The 25920-nt window shown below is 44.5% G+C and overlaps 1 protein-coding gene across 3 annotated transcripts in view; it reads left to right on the top strand.

Moving 5' to 3' along the window:
• Positions 1 to 25920, top strand: part of HIPK3 (homeodomain interacting protein kinase 3) — a 125863-nt gene that overhangs the window by 25986 nt on the left and 73957 nt on the right. For all 3 annotated transcript variants that reach the window (XM_033927841.1, XM_033927840.1, XM_033927839.1), the window contains exon 3: positions 16392 to 16515. In XM_033927841.1, the coding sequence (XP_033783732.1) occupies positions 16392 to 16515 (124 nt within the window). The remainder of the gene's footprint in view (positions 1 to 16391; positions 16516 to 25920) is intronic.

Raw genomic sequence — 25920 nt, 5'->3', positions numbered from 1 at the left:
CACGGTGGCCCAGACAACCTTGGTACTCCTTTCTACTTCAACTCAGCAGCAGGGAGCCCTTCCCTCTACCAGTGTTTCTATCACTGCTTATGCAGCAGCAGGGATCTCTACTTCATCCCAACCTGCAGTCTCTACACCTGACAGCTTGGTTCCTCTTCAACGTAACCCCTCTCCAGTTTTCTCAACCTGTGAGAGACGTCCTAGAAGCTTCAAGAAAGCCTGCTATTAGACAATGCTACCACCAAAAGAGGACTAGATTCTCTACTTGGTGTTTTTCTCATCATCATGAGCCACAACACTCCTCCTTGTCGGCAGTCTTAGATTACCTGTTGCACCTCTCTCATTCTGGCCTCAAATCTACATCGATACGAATCCACCTTAGTGCATTTTCTGCTTTCCACTTCTGCTTTCCACCAGCCTCTTCAAGAAAAACCCCTCTCTGCTCATCCGGTGGTTTCCAGATTCATGAAAGGACTTTTCCATGTCAATCTTCCCCTCAAACCGCCTCCAGTGGTTTGGGACCTCAATGTTGTTCTTTCTCAACTTATGAAACCTCCATTCGAACCTTTTCACAAGGCTCATCTGAAGTACCTCACTTGGAAAGTGGTGTTTCTCATTGGCCTCACTTCTGCTCCTCGAGTTAGTGAGCTTCAAGCACTGGTGGCGAATCCACCTATCACAGTGTTCCACCATGACAAGGTGGTTCTTCGCACTCATCCAAAATTCCTCCCCAAAGTGCCCCAAAAGGCAACCAATGCAACTTGGTATAAAAAGGACTACCATGATCATACTTTTTAAGATTAAAAATCAGGCAAACTGCAGACTACTTCTTGATCTTATAAACCAGATGAGCTGAAGCTTATTCAATAACTTTATAGATAAGTCAAGAGTCTGTGAGGCTTTACACTGTAAATATGGGAGAAAGCTACGAGAATTTCTTCTTTCTGAGGATATGGCCCCCTATGGTAAAATGTAAAGCTGCCTAGAAACGAGAAATGGGATAGTAAATATATCATTTCAAACTGGTGTTTTCCCATGAGGTGCGAAATGTGCAACTGTTAAACCTTTATTGAAAGGTGGTCATCTTGATCCTAATGTTATACACAATTATAGGCTGATTTCAGTCTTAACTATTTGACTCTCGAATAGTTCTGTAATTGTCTAAATGGAACCTAATTGTTGTCATGACTATTCTGTTCTTAAATTGATTGTGAATGTCAAATTGTAACTCGTTCTGAGCTTCTGGGAGAACGGGATAACAATCGAAATAAATAAAAATAAATAAACTATGATTAGTAAGGTGACTGAGAAAACAGTATCAAGACAGATAGAAGAATATATTGAATAAATAAATGGCCTAAATAATTTTCAGTTTGGTTTTAGAGCTGCACAGAATGTTGAATATTTATCAATAACCACAGTTGATCAAATTAGGTATGGGATGGATGAAAATTAAGATTTCTGTTTGGTGTCGTTAGACATCTCAGGAGTGTTCGACTCAGTAGATTTGAGACTTTTGTTAAAAAAAATTGGAAGTTTTGGGAATTACTGGAAAAGTGTATAAAGTTGGCAAATCTTTTAAGGTTTTGAATAATGGCCAAGTATCTGAGGAAGTCGAGGTGTTGTGCAGAGCCATAGGGGTCGCTTTGTCAGCATTACTTTTTAATGTGTATATGTCCTCAATTTGGAAAGTCTTTGAGCAATTGGATATGTATTATAGGTTGTATGTGGATGATGTACAAATTTTTTTCCAAATAGTAACTTGGGACTCAGAATTTACTTTGAGACTGAAGGATTGTATGGATACACTTGAGAATTTGGTGGTGGGAAATCATCTTAAACTGAACATAGATAAAACCGAAGTGGTGATGATAGGGAGGCATGAGTCTGTGAATTGGCTGATTGAAATGAGGTTGGGAAGTAATGTTGTTCCAGTTAAAAAAAAAACCCAAACAACCCAAGCAATATTATTGGCAGTGATTCTAGATTGTCATTTAACAATAATGCAAGTGCAAGTGACTCAGGTTGTCCAGTCTGCCTTTTTTCAACTGCCATCACTGAAAATGGAATGATTTTCAATTTGTCTTACAAAGTTTAGTAATTAGGAAAATTGACTTCTGTAATGCCTTATATTTAGGAACAACCAAGAGTAGACAGCATGCAGTTCAGATGATTAAAAATGCTGCAGCAAAGGTTTTAATGCGCCCAATGTTGAAATAACTGCATTGGCTGCCCATTGAATGAAGAATACAGTACAAAGTATTGATGATAGTACATAAGATCTTATATGGACAAATACTATTATTTGCCAAATCTAATGTCTGTCTATTTACCAAAAAGGAAATTGAGATCAGAGGTAGCGATGCTGCTAATTGTTGAAACTCTACAAAATGTTGTGACAGGGCATTCAGAATTTTCAGTAGCTGCAGCACGACTATGGAAGAAGTTGCTGGGTGTACTGTGTGTCTATGGAAGAGCACTGAACAATTGCACAAATTGCTTAAGAGATGCCTCTTTGGTCACTAATAGTTTTGAAATTTTTGACAAAATAAAAATCTACCCCTAAAATTGACACACCCTAATGGAGTGTACTTTATCAATGCTGAGGGTGTTTTTTTTGGTGAACTTGAGTATTCATTTCAGTGGAGCTATAAAAATACTTTAGAAGACTATCAGTTTGGAAGTTTGGAATTTCAGAAAAACTTCAGTACAATGTGTGCGATGATATATCAGAAACCTGGGGAGGATAAGGCCAATGATGATCGTAGTAAGGGTAAATAATACAAGCTCTGGTCTCGTGGGTGTGGGTTGGTCACTCTATAGTGTCATTTTAAATCGTAATAGAGTATGAGCTCTGGTTACCAGGACACATCATATGTAAATAAATTGGCTAAGCTCAAACATTGCTTTCATTCAGTTGTTATTTTTAGCAGGCTGAGATCAACTATTGTTTCCAACTGACCCACTTTACTTACATAGCTTGTAAACAGTCAGTCTGACCTTTTTAAATATCTTAGAAGGATGATGATCTACTGTGATTGTGATTGCTATTACAGTGGTACCTCGGTTTACGAGTGTACCGGTTTGCGAGTGTTTTGCAAGATGAGCAAAACATTTGCAAAATTGGTGCCTTGGAAACCGAGCATGGCTCGATTTATGAGCGCCCCACCGCGATCCGGCACCCCCCCCCCCCCCGACGCAATCCGGCACCCCCTCCCGACGCGATCGGGCACACCCCCCCCCCCCCGGCTGCTTCTTACAGTCATCTGGGCACCACATGTCCTGTGCTTGGTGCCGGTGCACGAAGATCGGCCTCCTCTTCTGCTGGGCCTTGAGCATGCGCAGATGCTCAAGGCCCAGCAGAAGAGGAGGCCGATCTTCGGGCACCGGCACCAAGCATAGGACATGCCGGTGCCCAGATGACTGTAAGAAGTGGCAGGGGGGGTGCCCAATCGTGGCGGGGAGTGCCCAATCGTGGCGGGGGGTGCCCGATCGCATTGGGGAGGTGCCTGATCGCATCAGGGGAGGGTGCCGGATCGCAGGGGGGGAGCAATGCCGGTTCTCGGGGGGGGGGGGAACGTATCAAAGCGAGTTTCCATTATTTCTTATGGGGAAACTCGCTTTAATAAATGAGCATTTTGGATTACGAGCATGCTCCTGGAACGGATTATGCTCATAATCCAAGGTACCACGGTATTTTTTTGTTTGTTTAGCTGCTTGCTTTTCTTCCTCATTTCCTGCCATCCTGCAGTTGTAACAAGATCTCTGTTTCAGATACATAGAATAAAACACTCAGTTTCTCAACAGAATGAAAAACCAGAAATAAAATCCAGTTAGATCACAGTTGCCATTTGTTGCAAGAAATTAAAGTAGCAGAATTGAAAATCCTGGGTGTATTGCCAGCAAATATCTGTTGCTCTGGTCATGCACATAAATTGGACCCAAACGTTATAGCCCCCACCTCCCTTGAAATGTGATCAAGAATCTGGAGACTATGATTGTCAATACTAGTCACTTTTGAAGAATTTAGCAAATATTTTCTTTAATGTCTAGAAGCTACAAGAATATCTTATGTTCTTATGTTCTTATGCATGTAGATGCCTTACTCCTATCAAACTGCAGAGGGCTGATGGGGTTTTTTGCTTTTTTGACAGAGGGAATGTGTATTTCTTTGGAGCTCCTGGTCAGATGACAACTTTTTTTTTAACATGGACAGTTTCATTCCATTATGTCAAATTTTCAGAGTTATTTTGACTCTTTTGCATAACTTTTCTATTTTCCATTGAATTTGAAAGCATAGCTTTTGATGTTGTCATGATGTTTTGATTCTTGCCAAGAGACTGGTAAACTGATCTGATGAATAGGTAATAAACTTTACCTTATCCAATATCAGACGGACAAGGAACAGCCTTTGTTTTATTAATAATGGTCTTGGGTTACTACTTACATTGTTACTACTAACATTTTCCTGGCTGTGGATAAAATGGTATTTCCCACCTCTGTTGAATCCATCATTCTCCATGAGAGTACAGTAGAATACGATACCAGGTACATACTCAAAATCATTGGCAGCTAACTAAAAATACAAAATTGATGGCAATAACAGATGCCAACTACATGGCAGCCATTTTGTATCCTTAGTCCAGGCAATTTTTGTCTTTAGAACATAAGAATTGCCATACTGAGTTAGTCCAAAGATCCATCTAGCCCAGTGTCATGTTTGTGTCCATTCCTTATCTGGGCTGTTCCATACTGAACTATTGGCAGCAGATGGAACAGATCTTTCCAGTGCTTTTGTACCCAGGCAGTGGAGAATTAAGTGACTTACTCATGGTCACAAGGAGATGCTGTGGGAATCCCAGCCCACTTCATTAGCCATTTTGCTTGTACTGTGATGGCCCGACCTTTATCAATAGCAGCTTTTGAGGAGCCGCTTGGCTCAATATGATACTGCTCTTTCCTGCCCTTCCCAGTCTTAGCAGGGTGCTTGCTGTTGTCTCAGAAGTCATAACTGCTTTGTAGTCAAAACCAGGAACAGGAGAACATAGCTGTAATAGCGGGATCTGGATAGGCCCTGCTGTCTGCCTGAATACTCCAAACCTCTTCATTCACAACCCTCACTTTTGCTTTACTATAAATACACAACAGCCTTCTGGTTGGTAAAATTTATCCGCAGCTCAGTTTATTAACCATAAACATAATAACATATTTCAACTTCATAAACTTTATTAACATTATATTAAGAGCTCCTCCCGAGCTACCCAATGAATGAGTTTTATTCCCTCGACCCCGGCACCACAGCAAGAGTCAGAGGGGTGGCATGTCCCTCATGCCCCATTTTCCGGGTCACCTGACCCACCAGGCACGGCTCCCTGCCTTCCCAACGCTCATCACCTGATGAGCCCCATGACCCAGTAGCTCGGGAGATCCGCCACAGGCCTGTAGCCTTACAGCCCCCTCCCCCCAATAAACAGAGCTGCGACCATTCACTCCAACCCCAGAATCCGTTCACAGCACATGGCGAAATTGTCCAAGAGGAGATCCTAACCGATATCGGACAAATGGATCCGGTCCCAGTGATAAAGACCCGCACAAGACATATCTACCCACTCATGCAGAATCTGTCTACCCCCTAATGACGCCACCCACTTCCCCACCTGTCGGTTGAACTTCGCCAGTCCCCTGGTCCAACGTCGAGATGGCAGACACCGGGGGCGGGGAATAAAATCCAACCACACAACACATGTCAAAGGAAACCACCCAAAAACCACCCATAGGTCATCCTTTATCCTATTGACAAGCTGCTTCCCCGTCACAGTGTCCACATCATTTCCCCCCAAATGAATCAGGAGGACATCAGGCCGTAGAGGCCGAGAGCGCAGGTCCGACAACAAAGGTAAAAGATGATGCCACCGCATACCGCGTTGACCCCAACAGGACACGCGCACTCCACGATGCTCAAGCTTGAAATGGCGACCCCCAGGGCGAACCAATGCTTTTTCACCGGCCCAGTGCACAAAGGAATGCCCAACAATCCAGACCGAATAACCTCTCCTTCTGGCATCTGCAAAACAAAGCAAAAAACTTACCAGACAGTCAGGACCCCCGAACCCCTCCCAAACGCCCACCCCCAAATCCCCCCCTCACTGACCCAACCCCTGTCTGCCCAATGCTGGGAACTCACCACTAGGCCGAATATAACCCCAGAAGGCACCTGACACCCAATGCCCCAACTGTCGAATGCCAGCCTCCGGCATGCCAGCCGCACTGGCGCTCATTGCAGCGCCAATTCGAAAGGAGTGCGTACCATATCGGCCTGGCTCCTCTCCACATCTCACTAATGCAAGCCGCAGAACAGCCAGGAATTGAAATCGGACAGAGGGGCCCCATTAGCATGCATAAACAGAACGGAGGAAACCCCACCCCGGATCTCCAAATAGGTGCTCAACCTGGCCACTGGGCAAGAAACACAACCCTCCACTTGACGAAGAACTATCCGCTGCCCCCGCCCTGCTTGATTCGTCTTGGAACTGACCACCCATAAGTGAACAGCTTGCTTGCTGATGCGCACATGCTGCAACAATAATCCCCTGCCTCTAACTGAAGCACTAACCAAGAGCTCACCCACCTGAAGTGCTCCAAAAAAGGCAAGAGAGAAGGCCGCCCGAAGCAAACAGGCCTCAAAGGGCGAACTGGCCACCTCCGATACCACTGTCAATAACCGCACCAGCAGCTCGTGACAAATCGGCAACCTAGCGTCCGGCACCACAGGAGCCACCCTCCCCATTGCACGCATCAGTCGCTGTACCACAAAACCAGATGTGGGGCACGCCCAGCCTAAGGCACGATAGAAAAAGGCAAACCCGGCCAGGCGCCCCCTCACCACACCCCTAGAGACCCGAGCTCTGAACGAGAACAGCACGAAATCTTCTAGGAAGGATTCGGCCACATCTCCCGGGGGCCAACCCCTACTTGACAGAAAAGACACTACAGCTCGAAATCCAGGCAAGTAACATGCCCACTTGGCAGGAGCTACTGACAGGCGGAGCATCTCCCAAACTCTTTCACGTCCAGGTGCCACAAATGCTCCGGCATGGATGAACCGACCTCCGCTGCCTCTGGCGCAGACGGCGAAACTGCAGAAAATTAAAACGAGATAACGTATCAGCAATACCATTCTGCAGTCCCGGAACATTCCTCATTCTGATAAACAGATTGAGATGTAAGCAGCGCAAGACCAACGCCCGCATCAACACATTCACTGCCAAGCAATGCGCAGCCTGCCGGTTGACTACCTCTACCACCCCCAGATTATCACACCAGAAAACCACATGCCTATCCCTCAAAATCTCGGGCCAAAGCTCACAAGCGACCACTAACGGGAACAACTCCACAAAAGTGATGTTCCTAGTGATCCCCCGCTGCGCCCACTCTTCTGGCCAACGCTCAGTGCATCACTCGCCTCTACAATAAAGACCAAAGCCAACTCCCCCCGCAGCGTCTGAAAACAATTCTAAATCCCCATTGGACACAGTTGGAGCCTGCATGGTTAAAGTTCCATTAAAGTCTCGCAAAAAACACATCCACATCCGGAGGTCCGCCCGAACGCCCACAAAAAGTTGCAAAAAATGCCGCTTATCACACACCCCTGCCGTGGCCGCAGCCAAGCAACGGGAAAAAGCACGACCCATAGGCAAGACCCTACAGGCAAAATTGAGGGAACCCAACAGAGACTGTACCGTCAGCAATGTAGTTTTTTGCGAGGACAACACACGCTCCATAAAGCCCAACAATTGTTGAACTTTGACCCTCGGCAATCGCATCACCATGGCCTCCGTATTGATCTCTATCCCTAAGAACACAAGCAATGTGACAGGACCTTCTGATTTATCCCGCGCCAAGGCTATCCTGAACTCTCCTGCCATCCCCTCAAAGGCTGACTTCAACTGTTCACACTCAGCAGTACCCCTAGGACCAATGAACAAAAAATCGTCCAAATAATGCACAACCGAACTGAGTCCCGTCCTCCGCACCACAACCCAATGCAGAAATGAGCTGAACATCTCAAAATAGGCGCAGGAAATGGAACAACTCATAGGCAAACAGCGATCATAAAAATACGCACCATCGAAACGAAAACCCAGTAAACGATACGACCGAGGATGTATAGGCAACAGCCGAAAAGCTGACTCAATATCAACCTTCGCTAACAACGAACCCCTGCCGGCCCCAAGAATAAACCGTAAAGTGCAATCCACTGATGAGTATCTCACCGAACACAGATCGCGCGGAATCCCTTTATTCACGGAGGCACCCACCGGGCGCTACAAATTGAGAATCAGTCGAAACTTACCTGGCTCTTTTTTAGGTATCAACACTAAGGGGGAGATCATCATGTCAGGGAATGGGCAGTCGCGAAAAGGACCCGCGATCCTTCCCAAACGTAGTTCTTCACCCAACTTATGACGAACCTCCACACCCAAGCAAGAAACCGAAGATGCATTTCGGACGCGAACCGCAGAACCCCTCCCCCCCCGAAAGGAATGTCAAAACCAACCCGAAATCCACGCTCCAAGAACCTCCCATCACAACCATTGCTATAAAGTCGGAGCCACGGCCGCAACGCATCCACCCGAACCGGCATGGGTAGCGGCCCCTCAATGCCCTCATTTTCCCGGGCCAACTGGCCCTCCTGCAGGACGCTTGGGACATTTGAGGACGGAGTGAGACTGACCACATTGCGAACAGGCGTGCCGGAACCGGCAGTCCGAGAATGAGCAACTGGATTTATTAAACCGCCAGCAAACATCAGCACCTCCCCCGCGTCCAACCCCTCCCTCCCCTGCGGAACTTGCCCACCCACTATAGGAGCACTCACGGACTTGGCTGACATATGAGTGAGCCACAAGTTAACATCCTGAGTGCCCCATGATATATGAATGTTCTCCATTTTATCCCAAAACGCCTCGTCATAATTCAACCACGCCCAATCCCCGAAGCGCTGATAAGCATCCATCACCGAGTCAGCGTAAGCTAACAACAAACCATAGTCACCAGGATGCGCCCTCTCCCAAACACTCACCAGCCTCAAGAAGGAACGCATCCAATTCATGATGGACCTTGCTACCGGCAACGGCTTGGTTTCACTAGACGCGCGTTTCGCTTTCTTACGACCACGCTGGTGTGCCCTGCCCACTGTAAGCTGAAAAATGTCTAAGCAAGACCGACGCCTAATCTTTCGCCGCAACACATGTGGAACCTTCTCCCATAGTTCCGTCAACGCTACTAATGCCGGCGCACCCCTGCCCACCCCTTGCAGTACCGCACCACCCCCCATCGTAGAACTGCCCTCACCCCTCCCCCCCCCGTCATAGGTATGGAAGAATAGGAGGAAGAAGATGAAGTGGAAGAGGAAGAAGAAGACCTGGACGATGACGACTCCCTCCGCCACAGATGCCTATCCCTCCCCCTCCTTCTAGACCTCTTTTCCACAGCAACCAGCGCAGGCGCCACATTACCCGATGAGAAAGGTCCAGAGACGCCCGCCGATGCCGAGCCGCCACTCGCAGCAAGCCCGACTTCCGAAGCCGATCGTGAAACAGGAACAGTGGAACCGCAGCCAGCAACCACCACTGTAGACACAGATCCCGTGGCGCCTCCTCCAGCAGCTACGCCTGCTGCCGCAGTGCCGCTTGCCACCTCCTCCACTAGGCCATCTCTCCGCCTCTGCTCTGCCTCTCCACCGACATCCCTGGAAGAAGGACCACCATCTGCCCTGGTATGATCCAGGCGATCGGGCATCGTTGACGAACCCTGGGAAAACAAAACAGAGCCAGGAGCCGCACCCGGAAAACCACACCAGGGCATCTCCCAACCGGACCCCCCGCTCCCAACTGAGCCAGGACCCCCTGTCCCACCCGGGTACCCCCCACCGCCCCATGCAGGGAACGCAGAACCAGGTCCCCAGCCCTATGGTCCCGCTCCCAAGGGGGCATACTCCATGGAGCCCCCCACGGACCCAGGAACCCAGCATGCCAAGAACTCGGCCCCCCACTTATAGGGGTCTGGGGGTGCACCATGTCAAAACCACCTACAGCTGCCCTACTCTCCCTACCAGGAGGCTGAATCCGCTCTCCACCCTCTGCCACCACCCCTGAAACAGGAAACCCTACAGCAGTCTCAAGCACTGCCGAAACCCAACTAGGCCCCGCACAAACCAGTCCCGCTCTACCCACAGGCCCATCCTGGTCACTAACAGCGTATGGAGCGCTTGAGCTGCGGCCTGCCGACTGATTAGAACCCCGTCTGCTCGACTTACTCCTTCCCCATCCCTTCAAAAAACTCCGCTCGGCTAACCTATCCACCGCCCGCCCCCGCACACCCAGACCTGAGCCAGTGATCGCGAGGGCAGACAGAGCCTCAGATTTGGACCGCCGGTCAGGCCTATTACTGCCGCCGACGCTACCGCCACCCACATATTCCTCGGGCTCTTCTAATAACGAGTCTCCCGCCCTCAACGATATCTCCGCCTCTCCTTCTGACACGCTGTCCTCTCGCGCTGCCATGCTGCCTCGCGCCAAACACCACGAACCCACCGACGCGCCGGAAAACCAAAACGCCGCTCTGGAGGATCTCAGAAGGAGCAAAGTCCTCCATGGGTCCCTTCTTCAACCCCTCGCACCCACAGCCAATTGATTTAAATTTCCTTTACCGACAGACCCACTGTCCAATCCCCATCCTCACTTCCAATCCACCCCCTTTCACACCCCCCCCCAGCTGATGGGCGACACGAGGGCTCTACCAGCCCCGTGTTACCTTCGTCCATCGACACAGGGGTCTTGGGCTCCAATTAGTTTCAGTATTTGTCCCTGACAGCCTTGTTTTGCAAACAGATGGCCCCTTGTAACCTTAGACATGTTCTCAAAATAGTCTGGATAGCATATCATCTTGGCAATTTAGATGCTGGTTTGCTGATTGAAGATTAAGCTGTCAGCTTCTGTAAATATTGACAAACAAACTTGCAACTTGCAATCAAATCTATTCCACCATGTAAAAGAGGACAGGAAGTTTAATCCAAGTATTTCTCGATAAAATGAGAGGATACTGTCCTGTTCTAGACCTAAGGGCCCTGGTTTCCTTAGGATCCCTTATTCCACTTACACAAAGGAGACTGACTGCTCACATCCAAGCAACCGGAGGTACTCTGGAATTCATTATATACACTAGCTTCATGTCAGTGCCTCGAGTGTTAAAATGTTTTGCTGTTGCAGTTTATCTACTGCACACTGGAAATGTGCGTGTTCCTGTCTGGACAATTGGTCAAAGTCACTAGGGTTTATCATAAATTATCCTGTCACATTTAGAAACATGATGGCAGATAAAGGCCAAATGGCCCATCTCTTTCTTTCCTTAGATTATTCCAGAGCCTATCACCTCTTAACTTCATCCTATGCCCTCTCATTGCAGAGTTTCCTTTCAAATGAAAGAGACTCGACTCGTGCATATTTACATTACTTAGGTATTTAAACGTCTGTATCATATTTTCCCTTTCCCGCCTTTTCCTGCACCGACTCCATCCTTTTTATATCTTTTTGAAGGTGTGGCCTCCAGAACTGAAAACAGTATTCTAAATGAGGTCTCATCTAAGTCTTATACAGGGGCATCAATACTTCCTTTTTCCTACTGGCCGTCCATCTCCTTATGCAACCTTCTAGCTTTTGCCGTCACCTTTTCAACCTGTTTGGCCTCCTTAAGATCATCACATACAATCACACCCAAGTCCCACTCTTCTGTTGTGCACATAAGTTCTTCACCCCCTAAACTGTACCATTCCCTTGAGTTTTTGCAGTTCAAACCTTGCATTTCTTAGCATTAAATTTTAGCTGCCAAATTTCAGACCATTCTTCATGCTTTACCAGGTCTTTCTTCATTTTATTCACACTATCCGGCATGTCTACTCTATTGCAGATTTTGGTATCATCCGCAAAGAGGCAAATTTTACCCGACAACCCTTCAGCAATATCGTTTATAAAAATGTTAAAAAAACAGGCCCAAGAACAGAACCCTGAGGCACTGGTAACATCCCTTTCCTCAGAGTGATCTCCATTGATCATTAACCTGTGTTGCCTTCCATTCAACCAGTTCTTGACCCAACCCGTCACTTTGGGACCCATCCCGAAGGCACTCAGTTTATTTATTAGACGTCCGTGTTTACACTGTCAAAGGCTTTGCTAAAATGTAAATACACCACATCTAGCGCACATCCTCTATCCAATTCTCTGGTCACCCAGTCAAATTGATCAGATTTGTCTGACAAGACCTGCCTCTAGTGAATCCATGTTGCCTCCGATCCTGTAATCCACAGGATTCCAGAAACTTGACCATTCTCTGTGTTAAAAGTGTTTCCATTAATTTGCTTACTATAGAAGTCAAACTTACCGGCCTGTAATTCCCTACTTCTTCCTTACTTCCACTTTTGTGGAGAGGGACCACATCCGCCCTTCTCCAGTCCTCCAGTACTGCTACCAGAACTTCCCTAAGTTCCTTCAGCACCCTTGGATGTACACCAACTGGCTCCATCGCTTTATCTACCTTTATTTTAGGTAGCTCCTCACAAACACAAAACTCTGAAAATCGATCAGGGTCTGTTACTCCTCCATCCCTATTCACATTTGTCATCTGTGGTCCCGCTCCAGCTGCTTCAGCCGTGAACACAGAATAGAAATATTCATTAAGCAATTCGGCCTTTTCTTTATCAGCTTCTACATATTCCTCCCCTTCATCTTTGAGTCTCACAATGCCACGTTTGCACTTCTTCCTATCACTAATAAATCTAAAAAAAGTCTTGTCTCCTCGTTTTACCATGTCAGCTATTTTTTCTTCCATTTGCATCTTTGCTTTCCTGACTACACAACCAGCCTCTCTTAACTTTTCCAGATATTTTTGCCTGTCTTCCTTTCTGCAATCTTTTGTAGTTTATGAAAGCTAACCTCTTATTCCTTACCTTCTCAGTTACTACTTTTGAGAACCAAAGTGGCCTTCTTTTCCTCTTACTTTACTTACTTGCCTCACAAAAAGGTTTGTCACCCTTACAATCGCTCCTTTGAGTTTTGCCCACCGCATTTCCACGCCTTCCAGACATTCCCATCCAGACAATAATTCCTTGACGTAAAGCCCCATTCGAACAAAGTTAGTTTTTTAAAGTCTAGAACCTTTGCTTTTGAATGAGCCCTCTCTATAACCATCTTAATATTAAACCGTTCCATGCAGTCATCACTGAATGCCAGATGATCACCCACTGTAACCTCAGAAACACTTTCCCCATTTGTAAACACTAAGTCCAGTATGACCCCCCCCCCCATCCTGCGTGGGTTCCATCTATTTAAATCCACTGAAAAAAAATTGAAATAGAAAGGAGCCTTGCTAGACATAAGGCAACTTTTCTTCTACAGCAAAGGATAACCAACTTAATTTCCATTTTAGAAGAAATTCATGGAAGCCAGAAAATATCAGCTGGTCAGATGTTGAGGATACTAGATTGTAAGCTCTAGTGAGCAGGGATTATCTCTTAAGTGTTTAATGTACAGGGCTGTGTGTGTAGTCTAGCATCACTAAGCTACATGGATTCAACAGTACATGTCATTGCCATGCATGCCTGCATTTGAAGCTCAATGGACCATATCCACCCAGTGGACCCAGTCTTCAAAGAATCTCCAGTGCGTCATATTTGTCACCTGTCCTCTACACCAGTGTTCTTCAACCACTGGTCCATAGAAATTTCCTGCCGGTCCACAGGGCCAGCACGTGCATCAGGCCCAAAACAGAATTCTTCAACTGCCGGTCCACGGTGCGATCGATGTGGCGTTATCTTCGAGCCAGCTCCCGCTTCCTTACTGATTCAGTGCACAAAGCCACAGGCAGTGGCTCCTATGGGCATCCTGCGCCTGAATTGGAAGCCTTCCCTCTGACATTGCAACGTCAGAGGGAAGGCTTCCAGATGAGGAACGGGATGTGCAAGGTGCAATTAGTACTATTATGGGGGCGGGTCTGGGGTGGAGATTGGGTAGAGATGGGCGGGGTCTGGCCCACAACTTAGCCCCGTGTTCTTCAACTGCCGGATCATGGACCGATGCCGGTCCACAGAATAATTCTTTTATTTCTGCCAGTCCATTGGTGTAAAAAGGTTGAAAAACACTGCTCTACACAGCTATCTGTCCTGCTGGATGAACCAATCCAATCTGGCAAAAAAATTCCCTCCAAATTCTCCAACTCGGGTAACGTTAATGATAGATGTACCTAGGCTGGGCAGCTCATCTAGATGGGCTTCACACTCGGGGTGTATTAACATAAGAACATAAGAAGTGCCTTTGCTGGGTCAGACCAGAGGTCCATCGTTCCCAGCAGTCCGCTCGCACGGCGGCCTATCAGGTCTAGGACCTGCGTAGTAGTCTTCTGTATGTACCCCTCTATCCCTTCAATCCCTTTTTTTTTTTTCTATCTTATCTATATCCTTCTAACTGTACCCTTCTTCATCCTATATCTTCCCTATCTATATCCCTCAATAACTTCTTCTTTCAAGAATATATCCAATTTCTCTTTGAAACCCTGTAAAGTACTCTCTGTCCTATTACACCCTCCAGAAGTGCATTTCAGGTATCCACCACCCTCTGAGTGAAGAAGTACTTCCTGGCATTGGTTCTAAACCTGTCCCCTTTTAGTTTCTCCGAGGGCCCCCTTGTTATTGTAGTACCCCCGTAGGCTGAAGAATCTGTCCCTCTCCACATTCTCAATGCCCTTCATGATCTTATATGTCTCTATCATGTCTTCTCTAAAGGCTTTTGGAGATCAGTCATTCAACAAGGTCATTCTGGTTCAAATTGACAACTAGGTGACCATGTATTACATAAACAAGTAAAGAGAAATGGGGTCATACTTTATGTGCTAGGAGACTGTCAATGTAGATGAATGGCCTAGTGGTTAGAACCTCTGCCTCAGCACCCTGAGGTTGTGAGTTCAATCCCCACACTGTTCCTTGTGACACTGGGAAAGTCACTTAACACTCTGTTGTCCCAGGTAGCGTAGTTAGACTGTGAGCCCACTGGGACAGATAGGGAGAAATACTTAAGAGTACCTGAATGTGATATGTAAAAAATGTAAACAAATAAAAATAAATCTTATGGGACATCAGAAGAGCACTTAACCTAGACTTTTAAAACTCTAAAAGCTTATTTTAGTACAAAAGGTTGCACCAGTAGACTAAATTTCAGGCTGATGTTAGCTCTGTGTACAGGAGACCCTTGAATTTGCCCATTTGTTTTGAACAACATGCACAAAAAATTTAAGGCCTCTACTTAGGTACCTCTTACTACATGAATTTTAGGATTTAGGGGTTGAAACTTTGCATGGCTTAGTGCCATAAGTTAACCTACATGCCAAGTTTCATTAAAATTGAAGGTGATAGGGTGGGGACCACTTGTACAGTTGACATGGACTGATCCTGCTCTTAATCTGTAACATGAATTTCATTAGATCAGAGCCATTAGAGCTACTGTGGCTCTCCTTGATATCTGGTTTGGAAGATTCTATTTATATAACTGATTCGCTTTCATGTCTTTGGTCTAGGTGACAATGAGAAATGATGGTGCATTCGATAACAAGTCTTGCATTTTCTTGACAATCAGGTTGCTCCTGAGCAACAGACAGTTATCAAAATGAGCATCCTAGAACTTGAGTCACCCACTTAAGTGCTTGGGGAAAGTAAAGTTTTTTGTTTTACCTGTAACAGGTAGTGGTCATAAAATTAATCAAGCTTTACAGTCCTGCCCATTTCCTTGAGAGTGAATGCCAAGCTTTAAAGTAATTAAAGAGATTGCTGCATATAGGATGGTCATGCATGCTCAGAAATTGACACTAGCTCTGAGAGAATTGGTCCATCTTGTAAGGTGATGTTACTCAATTGGATGCCAGATTTCTTATGTCTACAGAGAACATTACAGGTAAGAAAATTTACTTTCTTGCTGTTCTTTTTAAACCTACTCCTCGGTGGTAACAAATTTTCTTTGAGTGAATTTATTTTATTAGCAGAAATGGTTTACTTTTTTCACTATATATTTGAGATATGAGTCTTTTGATTAGTATCTGCTCTGTTAGGTAATGGGTTTCTTTTGGGACAATATGTGTGATGGCCTCTGTTTAAAATGTAATTATTAAGTAGAAATAGAATCATTGTTCAAAGTAATCATTTTGAGGAACTGGAGTGGTGGAAGGAAAATATTTGCTGAAAATTCTAAAAGCTAATGAGAGAGTCTGCAAAGAGAGAGTGATATTGAAGATTATTTTTTCATTTGTAAGTTTTTTTGCTAATTTAGTAATCTTATTCACTTAATTTGCAGAGCACCAGAGATAATTTTGGGTTTGCCGTTTTGTGAAGCCATAGACATGTGGTCGCTGGGGTGCGTCATTGCTGAGCTGTTCCTTGGATGGCCGCTGTACCCAGGAGCACTGGAATATGACCAGGTATTAGAGCAGTTCAATGCAGAGTCTTTTCTGTTTCATTTAAATTTAGTACAGAATTGCATTTCATTATCTTTGACCTATTGATTTCAGCTACTCCTGTGACTTTTCTAATCTGGGTTTAGGTAGGATATCCATGCTAAGTTGTTTGATACTCTTTATACCAGCGATGGCGAACCTATGGCACGCGTGCCAGCTGTGGCACGCGAAGGCCTTGCAGCTGGCATGCGGGAAGGTCCACAATAGAGAGCTGCACGGGTCGCGGGGATCCCGTGGGGACGCCTCCGAGGGTCGCGGGGTTCCTGCGGGGCTGGATGTACTAAGTCGCGCGGCTTTTCTCCCTACCTGCTCTGCTTGCAGCACAGAACCGAACGGAAGTCTTCCCGACGTCAGCGCTGACATCGGTAAACAAAGCCCTCCCTCCCTCCGACGTCTGCGCTGACGTTGGGAAGATTTCCGTTCGGCTCTGTACTGCAGGCAGGGTAGGTAAGGAGGAGTAGTCTCGCGGCTCGAGTAGCTACCAAGGGAGGGGGGCGGTCTGCCACGCCCCGCACCGTGTGCAGCACAGCCGGCCAGGTCCCCTTACTTTTGTGGAGCTAACCGACCGACCGACAACAGCCCTGGTCCGACAAACCTCCCTGCCCTTAACCGCGAATATAAATTACCTTCTTACAGCAGCTGTAAGAAGGAAATTTAGATTCGCGGTTAAGGGCAGGGAGGTTTGTCAGACCGGGGTTGTTGTCGGTCTGTCGGTCGCGGAAGCGCCACAAAAGTAAGGGGACCTGGCCGGCTGTGCTGCACCCGGGGCGGGAGAGAAGGAGGGGGGAGAAGGACGCTGAAAGCACTGGGGAAGACAAAGGGGTGAAGAAGGACGCTGAAAGGCCATGGGGAAGACGGGGTGGGGGGGAAGGACACTGAAAGCATTTGTGGAAGACAGAAGGGGGAGAAGGACGCTGACAGGACATGGGGAAGACGGGGGGGGAAGCACGCTGAAAGCACATGGGGAAGACAAAGGGGTGGAGAAGGACGCTGACAGGACATGGGGAAGACGGGGGGGGAAGGACGCTGAAAGCACATGGGGAAGACAAAGGGGTGGAGAAGGACGCTGACAGGACATGGGGAAGACGGGGGGGAGAAGGACGCTGAAAGCACATGGGGAAGACAAAGGGGTGAAGAAGGACGCTGAAAGGCCATGAGGAAGACGGATGGGGGGGAGAATACTGAAAGCATTTGTGGAAGACAGAAGGGGGAGAAGGATGCTGACAGGACATGGGGAAGACGGGGGGGGAGAAGGACGCTGAAAGCACATGGGGAAGACAAAGGGGTGAAGAAGGATGCTGAAAGGCCATGGGGAAGACGGGGTGGGGGGGGAAGGACACTGAAAGCATTTGTGGAAGACAGAAGGGGGAGAAGGACGCTGACAGGACATGGGGAAGATGGGGGGGTGGGGTGGAGAAGGACGCTGAAAGGCCATGAGGAAGACGGGGGGGTGGAGAAGGACGCTGAAAGGCCATGGGGAAGACAGAGGGGGGAGAAGAACGCTGACAGGACATGGGGAAGATGGGGGGGAGAAGGACGCTGAAAGGAAATGGGGAAGAAAGAGTGGGGAGAAGACGCTGGCAGGGAAGAAGACAGAGATGCCAGACTATGGGGGGAGCGGAGGGAAGAAGATGGGTGCCAGACCAATTTGGAAGGGGGGGAGAAAGGGAGAGGCACAGTAACAGAGCAAATGGAAGACGCAGAATAAGAGAGACAGTGGATGGAAGGAACTGAATGAGAACATGAGGAAAGCAGAAACCAGGCAACAAAGGTAGGAGAAGAATTCTATTTCTTTTTTTCTTTTTTTTTTGCTTCAGGTAAAGTAGTATATTAGTTGTGTTGATAAAAATTTATAAACAAAAGAGGCTCTGGTAGAAACCCGTTTACAAAGTGTGTATTCTTCCCAATTAATATTTCCAAATTAATAAAGTCTTTTTGCTTATTTGTAAATGGGTTTCTACCAGAGCCTTTAATTCAGTAGCATAATTAAATGAAATAACTATTTCTGAAGTTTATAGGGACGGGCGGGGACGGAGGGGATTCCTCACGGGGACGGAGGACATTCCTCGCGGGGATGGGTGGGGATGGAGGGATTCCTCACAGGGACGGGTGGGATTCCTCACGGGGACGGGTGGGGACGGGTGAGACTTTGGTGGGGACGGGTGGGATTTCTGTCACCGCGCAACTCTCTAGTCCGCAATTAAGATATGCGGCGCGGCGGGAGGCGAGTGTGCCGGTGTCTGCTTTGCAGCTCAGCTGGCAACAGGGCCGGACTGGCCATTGGGAGGACCGGGCATTGTCCCGGTGGGCCGCGGCCCATCCTCCTGTGCTGGCTGCAGTCCTGTGAGTGGATGTTTAGCCTGCCTGTCTTCCCCTTAGTATCCTATGAGCCAGGCAGTGTGTGAGGGGGAAGTGGGGGGAGGAAGAGAAGCTTCACACTGAGTCTGTCACAGGAACTCAGTGAGGCTGTAGTGTGACTCCACATGTGACATCTGTAATCAGGAACAGTTCCTAGTGCTCCCATGCTAGAGAGGTGAGGATATGGGGGGAAGTTAATGTGTCTAATAATGTGCTCCTCTGTAAAAACCTCTGTATCTTCCATGGGGGACATGCTAAATTCGAGGAAATAAAAAAGCTGCTTATGATGATTGCATAGAGAAGTTCAGTAAGCTGAGAGGAGGGCTGGGCTCTCTGTGAACAACCAACACACTAATCCTCTGCGCTGTACCTTATGGAAAACTCAATATAGCAAAAAACAGTAAAGTGTATATGTGGCCCTTCACAGTGCTTTTGTAAACATCATAATAAAATAACAAAGGCTCCAATAATGAAAAATAAAAGTCCTTTTCCCATACACTCAGGTTGCACAAGTCCGGTTTTCACCCGGACAATATATTTTTTGACCAAAACGGATGTCTACAATTAGTAAAATTCCCCAATCACATATTTTTTTATGGGGACGGATTTGTATACAGCACTTCATTAGATTTTTTTTATTATACAAATTTTATCTTTTTGTAGACTTGAAGTCTTGAACAAAGAAAATGAGTACAGCAAAAACAGATAGTGGAAGACCATTCCAAGAGGCCTGGACAGAGTACATATGGAGTGATTGAACGCAGTGGGAAAGCATTGTGTATTATGTGTAATGAAAGTGTTGTGTCTCGCACATCAAGTGTCAAATGTCACTTTGAGACCAACCATAACAGTGTTGCTGAACTTGGTTTAGCTCAAAGAAAAGAGTTCCTTGTAGGAAAATTAAAGAAATATCACTCCCAGTCTCTTAGTTTTAGCAACTATCTTTCAAAAACTAATCATTTTACAGTTGCCAGCTTTCAAATTTCACTGTGCATGGCAAAACATGGTAAGCCCCTCTCTGATGGAGATTTTGTCAAAAAGGCAATTTTGGCTGGGAGTAATTCACTCTTCCATGATTTCCAAAACAAGGATAAAATTGTGCAGTGCATCTCTGAGATGCCGCTAAGCAGAAATACTGCAAAAGATAGGGTTCTGTGAATGGCTGCTGATGTTAGTCAACAGCTTACTTGCGACTTACAAAAAGCACCCTTCTACTCCATGTGCTTGGATGAAAGTACGGATATTACTAACCATGCAAGACTAGCGCTCATTTTGCGTTATGCTACTGGTGACATCATGAGAGAAGAGCTGGTAAAACTGCTGTCTTTGCCTGGAAGAACACAAGGGATAGATATCCACAATGCTGTGATGGAGGCTTTTTCATCACTAGACATAAGTCCAGAAAAAGTAGTTTCAGTTACTAGCAATGGAGCACCTAGCATGGTGGGGACAACATCAGGATTCATTCATTTCTTTGCTAAGGAAGCAAAACATCCACTGATTCAATTTCACTGCATAATACATCAAGAGGCTCTCTGCGCCAAAGAAAGCAGCAAAAAACTTGACGATGTCCTCAAAGATGTAACAAAAATGATAAACTTCATCATGGCGCATGCTCTTAATTTTCGACAATTTCAAGCCCTTTTTGATGAGGTTCAGGCACAATATAACACTTTACTGATGTACAATAATGTCCGGTGGCTGAGCAGAGGACGAGTGTTAGAGAGATTTGTGGCCTGCTTGGAAGAAGTTAGGCTATTTATGAACGAAAAGGGGGAAGACTATCCTCAACTCACCAACATGGCCTGGCTTACCAACCTCATGTTCTTTACAGATTTTATTAACCACTTTAATGTACTAAACAAAAAATTACAAGGCATGGGAAAAACAGCAGAAAGCATGTTTAGTGACATCAAAGCTTTTGAGAGAAAATTGCATGTTTTTGAAAAAGACCTTGAGAGTGGACAGCTAAAATATTTTCCCAACCTAAAAATACATTTGGATAATTCTACAACATTTGTGGACAGTCATAAAAAACACCAGGAAATCCACAAAGCATATTCCACCATTGTAGCCGAAGCAAAGGAGAATTTTAGTAAAAGATTTTCTCAGTTCCGTAAGATGGAGACAACCCTTTCATTTATAACTTCCCCAGAAAAGTCCACATTTGAAGATCTTGATCTTTCCTGCTTACAGTGGTTGGATATTCAAAATTTGGAAATGGAGCTACTGGAATTTCAATAAAGCTCTATCTGGAAAAGTAAATTGAACGTATTGAGTGTGAAAGGGTGACAAATGAAATCACTGCTAGCAGTTCTGAAAATGAAATCCTAAAAGCGTGGAATTCTCTGCCAGACAATTTTAAGTCCATGAAAGCACTTGGGATTGCTCTTCTTACTTTGTTTGGGTCATCCTATGCTTGTGAGCAGCTGTTTTCGGCTTTGAATCATATAAAATCTGATGCTAGAAACAGATTAACGGATGACATGAGTGCTGCATGTGTTGCTCTGAAATTAACGCACTATGAGCCAAGGATTGACAAGTTATCAGCATGCATGCAACAACAAAAATCACATTAATTTTTTTCAGAGCATGCCCAATGCATATGTTTACATGAAGCAGTGTTTTCAGTTTGCAGTTAAGACACTTTCTAAGTTATTTAAATATTATTTAAAGATGTTATTTAAAAAAGGGACTTTACATGGCCCTGTTGTATTCCAATCTGGAATTTCCAATAAAAACGGTTGGTTTAATTGAAAGCTCTTTTGTTTTCTTTACATCATATTATTAGAAATGTAATGATTTAACTATTTTCTAATTTGATTGTAAATTTTACAAAAAAACTTGTATAGACTCTTTGGGAATGCACACCGAGTTTTGACACAGTTAACAGTTTTAAGAAGTTTATCTTTTTTTTTACTCAGGATACATTTGACATGTTATGTGAATAATACATTTAAAATATATTGTGTAACTGAATCAAATTCTTCCTAAATTCATTAAATTGAATGAAATCATTAAAACATTATAAATTGCCAATAAATTGAAATGAAAACCAAAGGATTGTGAATCAAATTGATTCTCTGACAATACAAAGATTCCAACCTTTAAAAATGATGTTACATAGTTCAGGCAACTTTATAAAGAGTTTTTAGATACTAAAATCTTGTTATTAAGGTTTAATTGACGTGCTGGCACTTTGAGGAAATTCTTTGGTTTTGTGCGGCAGTTTGGGCACTCGGGCTCAAAAAGGTTAGCCATCACTGCCTTATACCTTTTTGGGAAGGTCAGTTATATTCTGTATTCACTAAGAATGCATTGTCACTGAACTGTTAAGTCTCTCTTGAATGTGAACTGCCTAGAACTAAATGGTATGGCAGTATATAAGAATAAAGTTTATTATTATTATTATTATTTTAATTTCTGTTAAGTTGTTTGAATAATCTATGGGAAGTATTAAGCAACTATATATAATTCTTGTTGAAACAAAGGTTGCATATACTGAAAAGGCTAAAAATGCACTCATTTTAGGTCTGGCAAGAGGATGACATTCAATTATCTGTAGCTGTTGGGAGTTCTTTTTTTTTAACAGCCACTGAAAAGAAGAAGCAGAGCTGAGATTGAAGAACTAGGTGAAACAGTGGCACATGGAGAAGGAGGTAGACATGAGGAGCGGGGAAAAAAGGAATTGATTTGGGGGAGGGAAGAGAGGACATATATAGTGGGGGCACTGCACAAGGTATGATAAATTATGGTTTCTTTAAATGTTGCTTCATCAACTACAGCAAAGCTTTTGACTGTGTGGATCACGATAAACTATGGAGAACTCTAGCACAAATGGGAATACCCAAACACATAACTCAGCTGATAAAGAGCTTCAACGAAAATCAAGAAGCTGCAGTGAGAACAGAATATGGCAACACTGATTGGTTTCCAGTAAAAAGTGGTGTCAGGCAAGGATGCATCTTGTCACCTCACCTGTTCAATCTTTATGGTGAAAGCCATCTTCAGAAAAGCAAATTTGAAAGAAGAGAGCATTGGTTTTAAAGTTGGTGGCTGAAATATGCAGATGATACCACATTCATCACCAGCAGCAAAAAAGACATGCTGTATCTGCTGAGAAAAGCCAAAAGTCATAACATGGGATTAGAACTGAACATAAACAAAACTAAGATCATGAATATGGAAAATGAAGATTTTGAGCTTGTAGGTGATAGAAGTTATAAAGGATTTCAATCTCCTCGGCTCTTTTGTTAACAAGGACACAACTAGCAGGGAAAAAAATACTCTGCAGAATAGCGTTTGGTCGCTCTTTAATGAAGGTTCTCAACAAGGTTTGGACAAGTTCCTTGAGGAAAGGTCCATAGTCTGTTATTGAGAAAGACATGGGGGAAGCCACTGCTTGCCCTGTATCGGTAGCATGGAATATTGCTACACCTTGGATTTTGGTCAGGTACTAGGGACCTGGATTGGCCACCGTGAGAATGGGCTACTGGGCTTGATGGACCATTGGTCTGACCCAGTAAGGCTATTCTTATGTTCTTAAAGTATTCAAAGGCAAGGAAATAACACTCCAAATAAAGATCAGACTTGTCCATGTACTTATTTTCTCAGTAGTCAATTATGGATGCAAAAGCTGGACACTACAGAAACAAGACAAAAAAAAATTGACCGACTCATTTGAGCTTTGGTGTTGGAGAAGGATTTTATGTGTGCTGTGGACTGTCAGAAGAACTAACATTGATTCTGGAAGAGATCAAACTGGCTATGTCACCAGAAGCCCAAATGATGAAGTTACGACTGTCTTATTTAGGTCATACTGTCAGAAGAGAAAGATCATTGGAGAAGGACATCGTGTATGGAAAGATTGAAGGAACCAGGCAAAGAGGGCGACCTGCAATCAGATGGCTGGACAAATTGATAACCACCATGGGGATAACTCTGAAGGACCTTACTGGACTAGCACAAAACCAATTTCTTTTTAGATCTGTAATTCATCAAGTTGCTAGGACTTGAGTACAAGTTGATGGCACCTAAGAAAATGTTGCTAATCTCTGTTATGGAGTGACACTTATGGTCCAGTCATGTGGAAAAATTGAAGTTGAATGTAAACATCCTGATGAATGCACTGAATGAGAATATGTAGTTACCCATGGAAAACACACTGCAGTCAACATCTAGAAACTGGGCTTTACCAGATGCATAATAGAGTATTGGTTCAACTAAACACTGGTTTGGAAAATTCTTTTACTTTCACTTTTAAATGTATGTACAGCTGTACTTTTCTACAAAGAACTAAGGTTTTCAATTAAAAAAATAAAAATCCAAAGAACAGCAACCAATAAAATAACCTCTAATTACAATGAAGTTGCTCTTAGAGCTAGAATTTCTTTAATTCTTCTTTAAGAGCATACAGTAATTAGAGAAAACAAAAACTGTAAATTTCAGCACCTATTTAAAATTTAAAAAAAGGCAAAATTCTTTCAAAGACAAAATCTCCAAATGGACATCTCATAGCAGCCATTTAGGTAATGGCTCTGCACGTGGCAGGAGTGTAGGAAGGTTGTTCCTGCTCTGGTTCACCACTGGACCATGAGGTATTTTAAAGGTACACTTTTTACTAATTGGGGAGGTGGAAGGGAGGTGAAACTTGTTAGTCGGCCAGGAGAGAGGCAGAAGAGAGACCCCCTCCTGTCCCAGCCCACCACCGGACCACCAGGTCTTATGGAAGGCCTGGTAGAGGCCTGCAACAAGTCTGGGAAGGGGGGCAGGTGGGTGCTGACCTGAATATAAACTGAGACCGCCAAATTAGTTCACAAACAGTTATAATTGAAGAGCTTCTGAGGTTTCCAATAGCTTAGCTAGAAATGGCAGGTTTGCAGCTTGCTTGTAGATATTAATCAAAAACAATAAATAGGAGCACTATAAACCTAAAACCACTTTATAAACTGCCTGAAGGAGCTCAGAACCATGAGATGGTGTAATGAACATGACCAGGGTAAAACCCTGGTTAGTGTTTCAAATGTCTATCATTGTTCCCTTTTGGAGTTGTTTATAAAGTTGTTTCATATAGTGTAAAAGAAATTTAAATAGAAGTGCAAAAGTGTTTCACTGATTCACAACAGCTTTCTTATATAGTTTAGCAAGATAAGATTCTGTTTCACAAAGACTACTTTCACTTACCTTGAGTTTTTCTAAAAAAACTAAGTTCAAAGTTTAAAATATAAGAAAGTGAATCAGTGAATCAGTGTTGTGAATCAGTGAAATACTTTTGCACTTCTATTTAAATTTTTTTTATACTATATGAAACAACTTTATAAACAATTCCAAAAGGGAACAATGATAGACATTTGAAACACTAACCAGGGTTTTACCCTGGTCGTGTTCATTACACCATCTCATGGTTCTGAGCTCCTTCAGGCAGTTTATAAAGTGGTTTTAAGTTTATAGTGATCCTATTTATTGTTTTTGATGAATGTTTCACCATTTTGGGACACTAGTTTGTAAATTTATTACCCAATAGTGATTTAAAGGGGATGCTTGTAGATATTATCATGAGTTATCCAATGATTTGCTCTTCAAAATGGATTTAATATGATGGATCTCAGAATTGAAAGATAATTGCCTTCTTTCAGCAGAGCATTTAACCATAATACCAAAATTATCTCTAGGACTCTTAAACAAATAGGTGGGCAAGGATCCAAAAAGTTTATTGGTCAGAGAGTAGACCTCCAATTTCATGATTTCTGCAGATTCAGACCAACTTGATTGCTCTGAAATCTACTGATTCCACAGATATGAACAGTGACTTTTTCAAAAGTAATCTACCAAATAAAACTCTCTTGTGTGCTATTGGAGCAACTTCAGTTTTTTAAAGGGAATCTAATGATACGTCCTGCATTGTCTAAACGTAGATTGAAGAGTACAAGGTAATTTGAATTTGCCCAACTTTATTGTGAAATTTGTTGCCTACTGGTATCTGGGAAGAGTTCTACATTCAAAAATTGAGAA

The sequence above is a fragment of the Geotrypetes seraphini genome, chromosome 19 (assembly GCF_902459505.1).
Source record: "Geotrypetes seraphini chromosome 19, aGeoSer1.1, whole genome shotgun sequence".
Taxonomy (NCBI): domain Eukaryota; kingdom Metazoa; phylum Chordata; class Amphibia; order Gymnophiona; family Dermophiidae; genus Geotrypetes; species Geotrypetes seraphini.
This window is presented reverse-complemented; position numbering and strand designations above follow the sequence as displayed.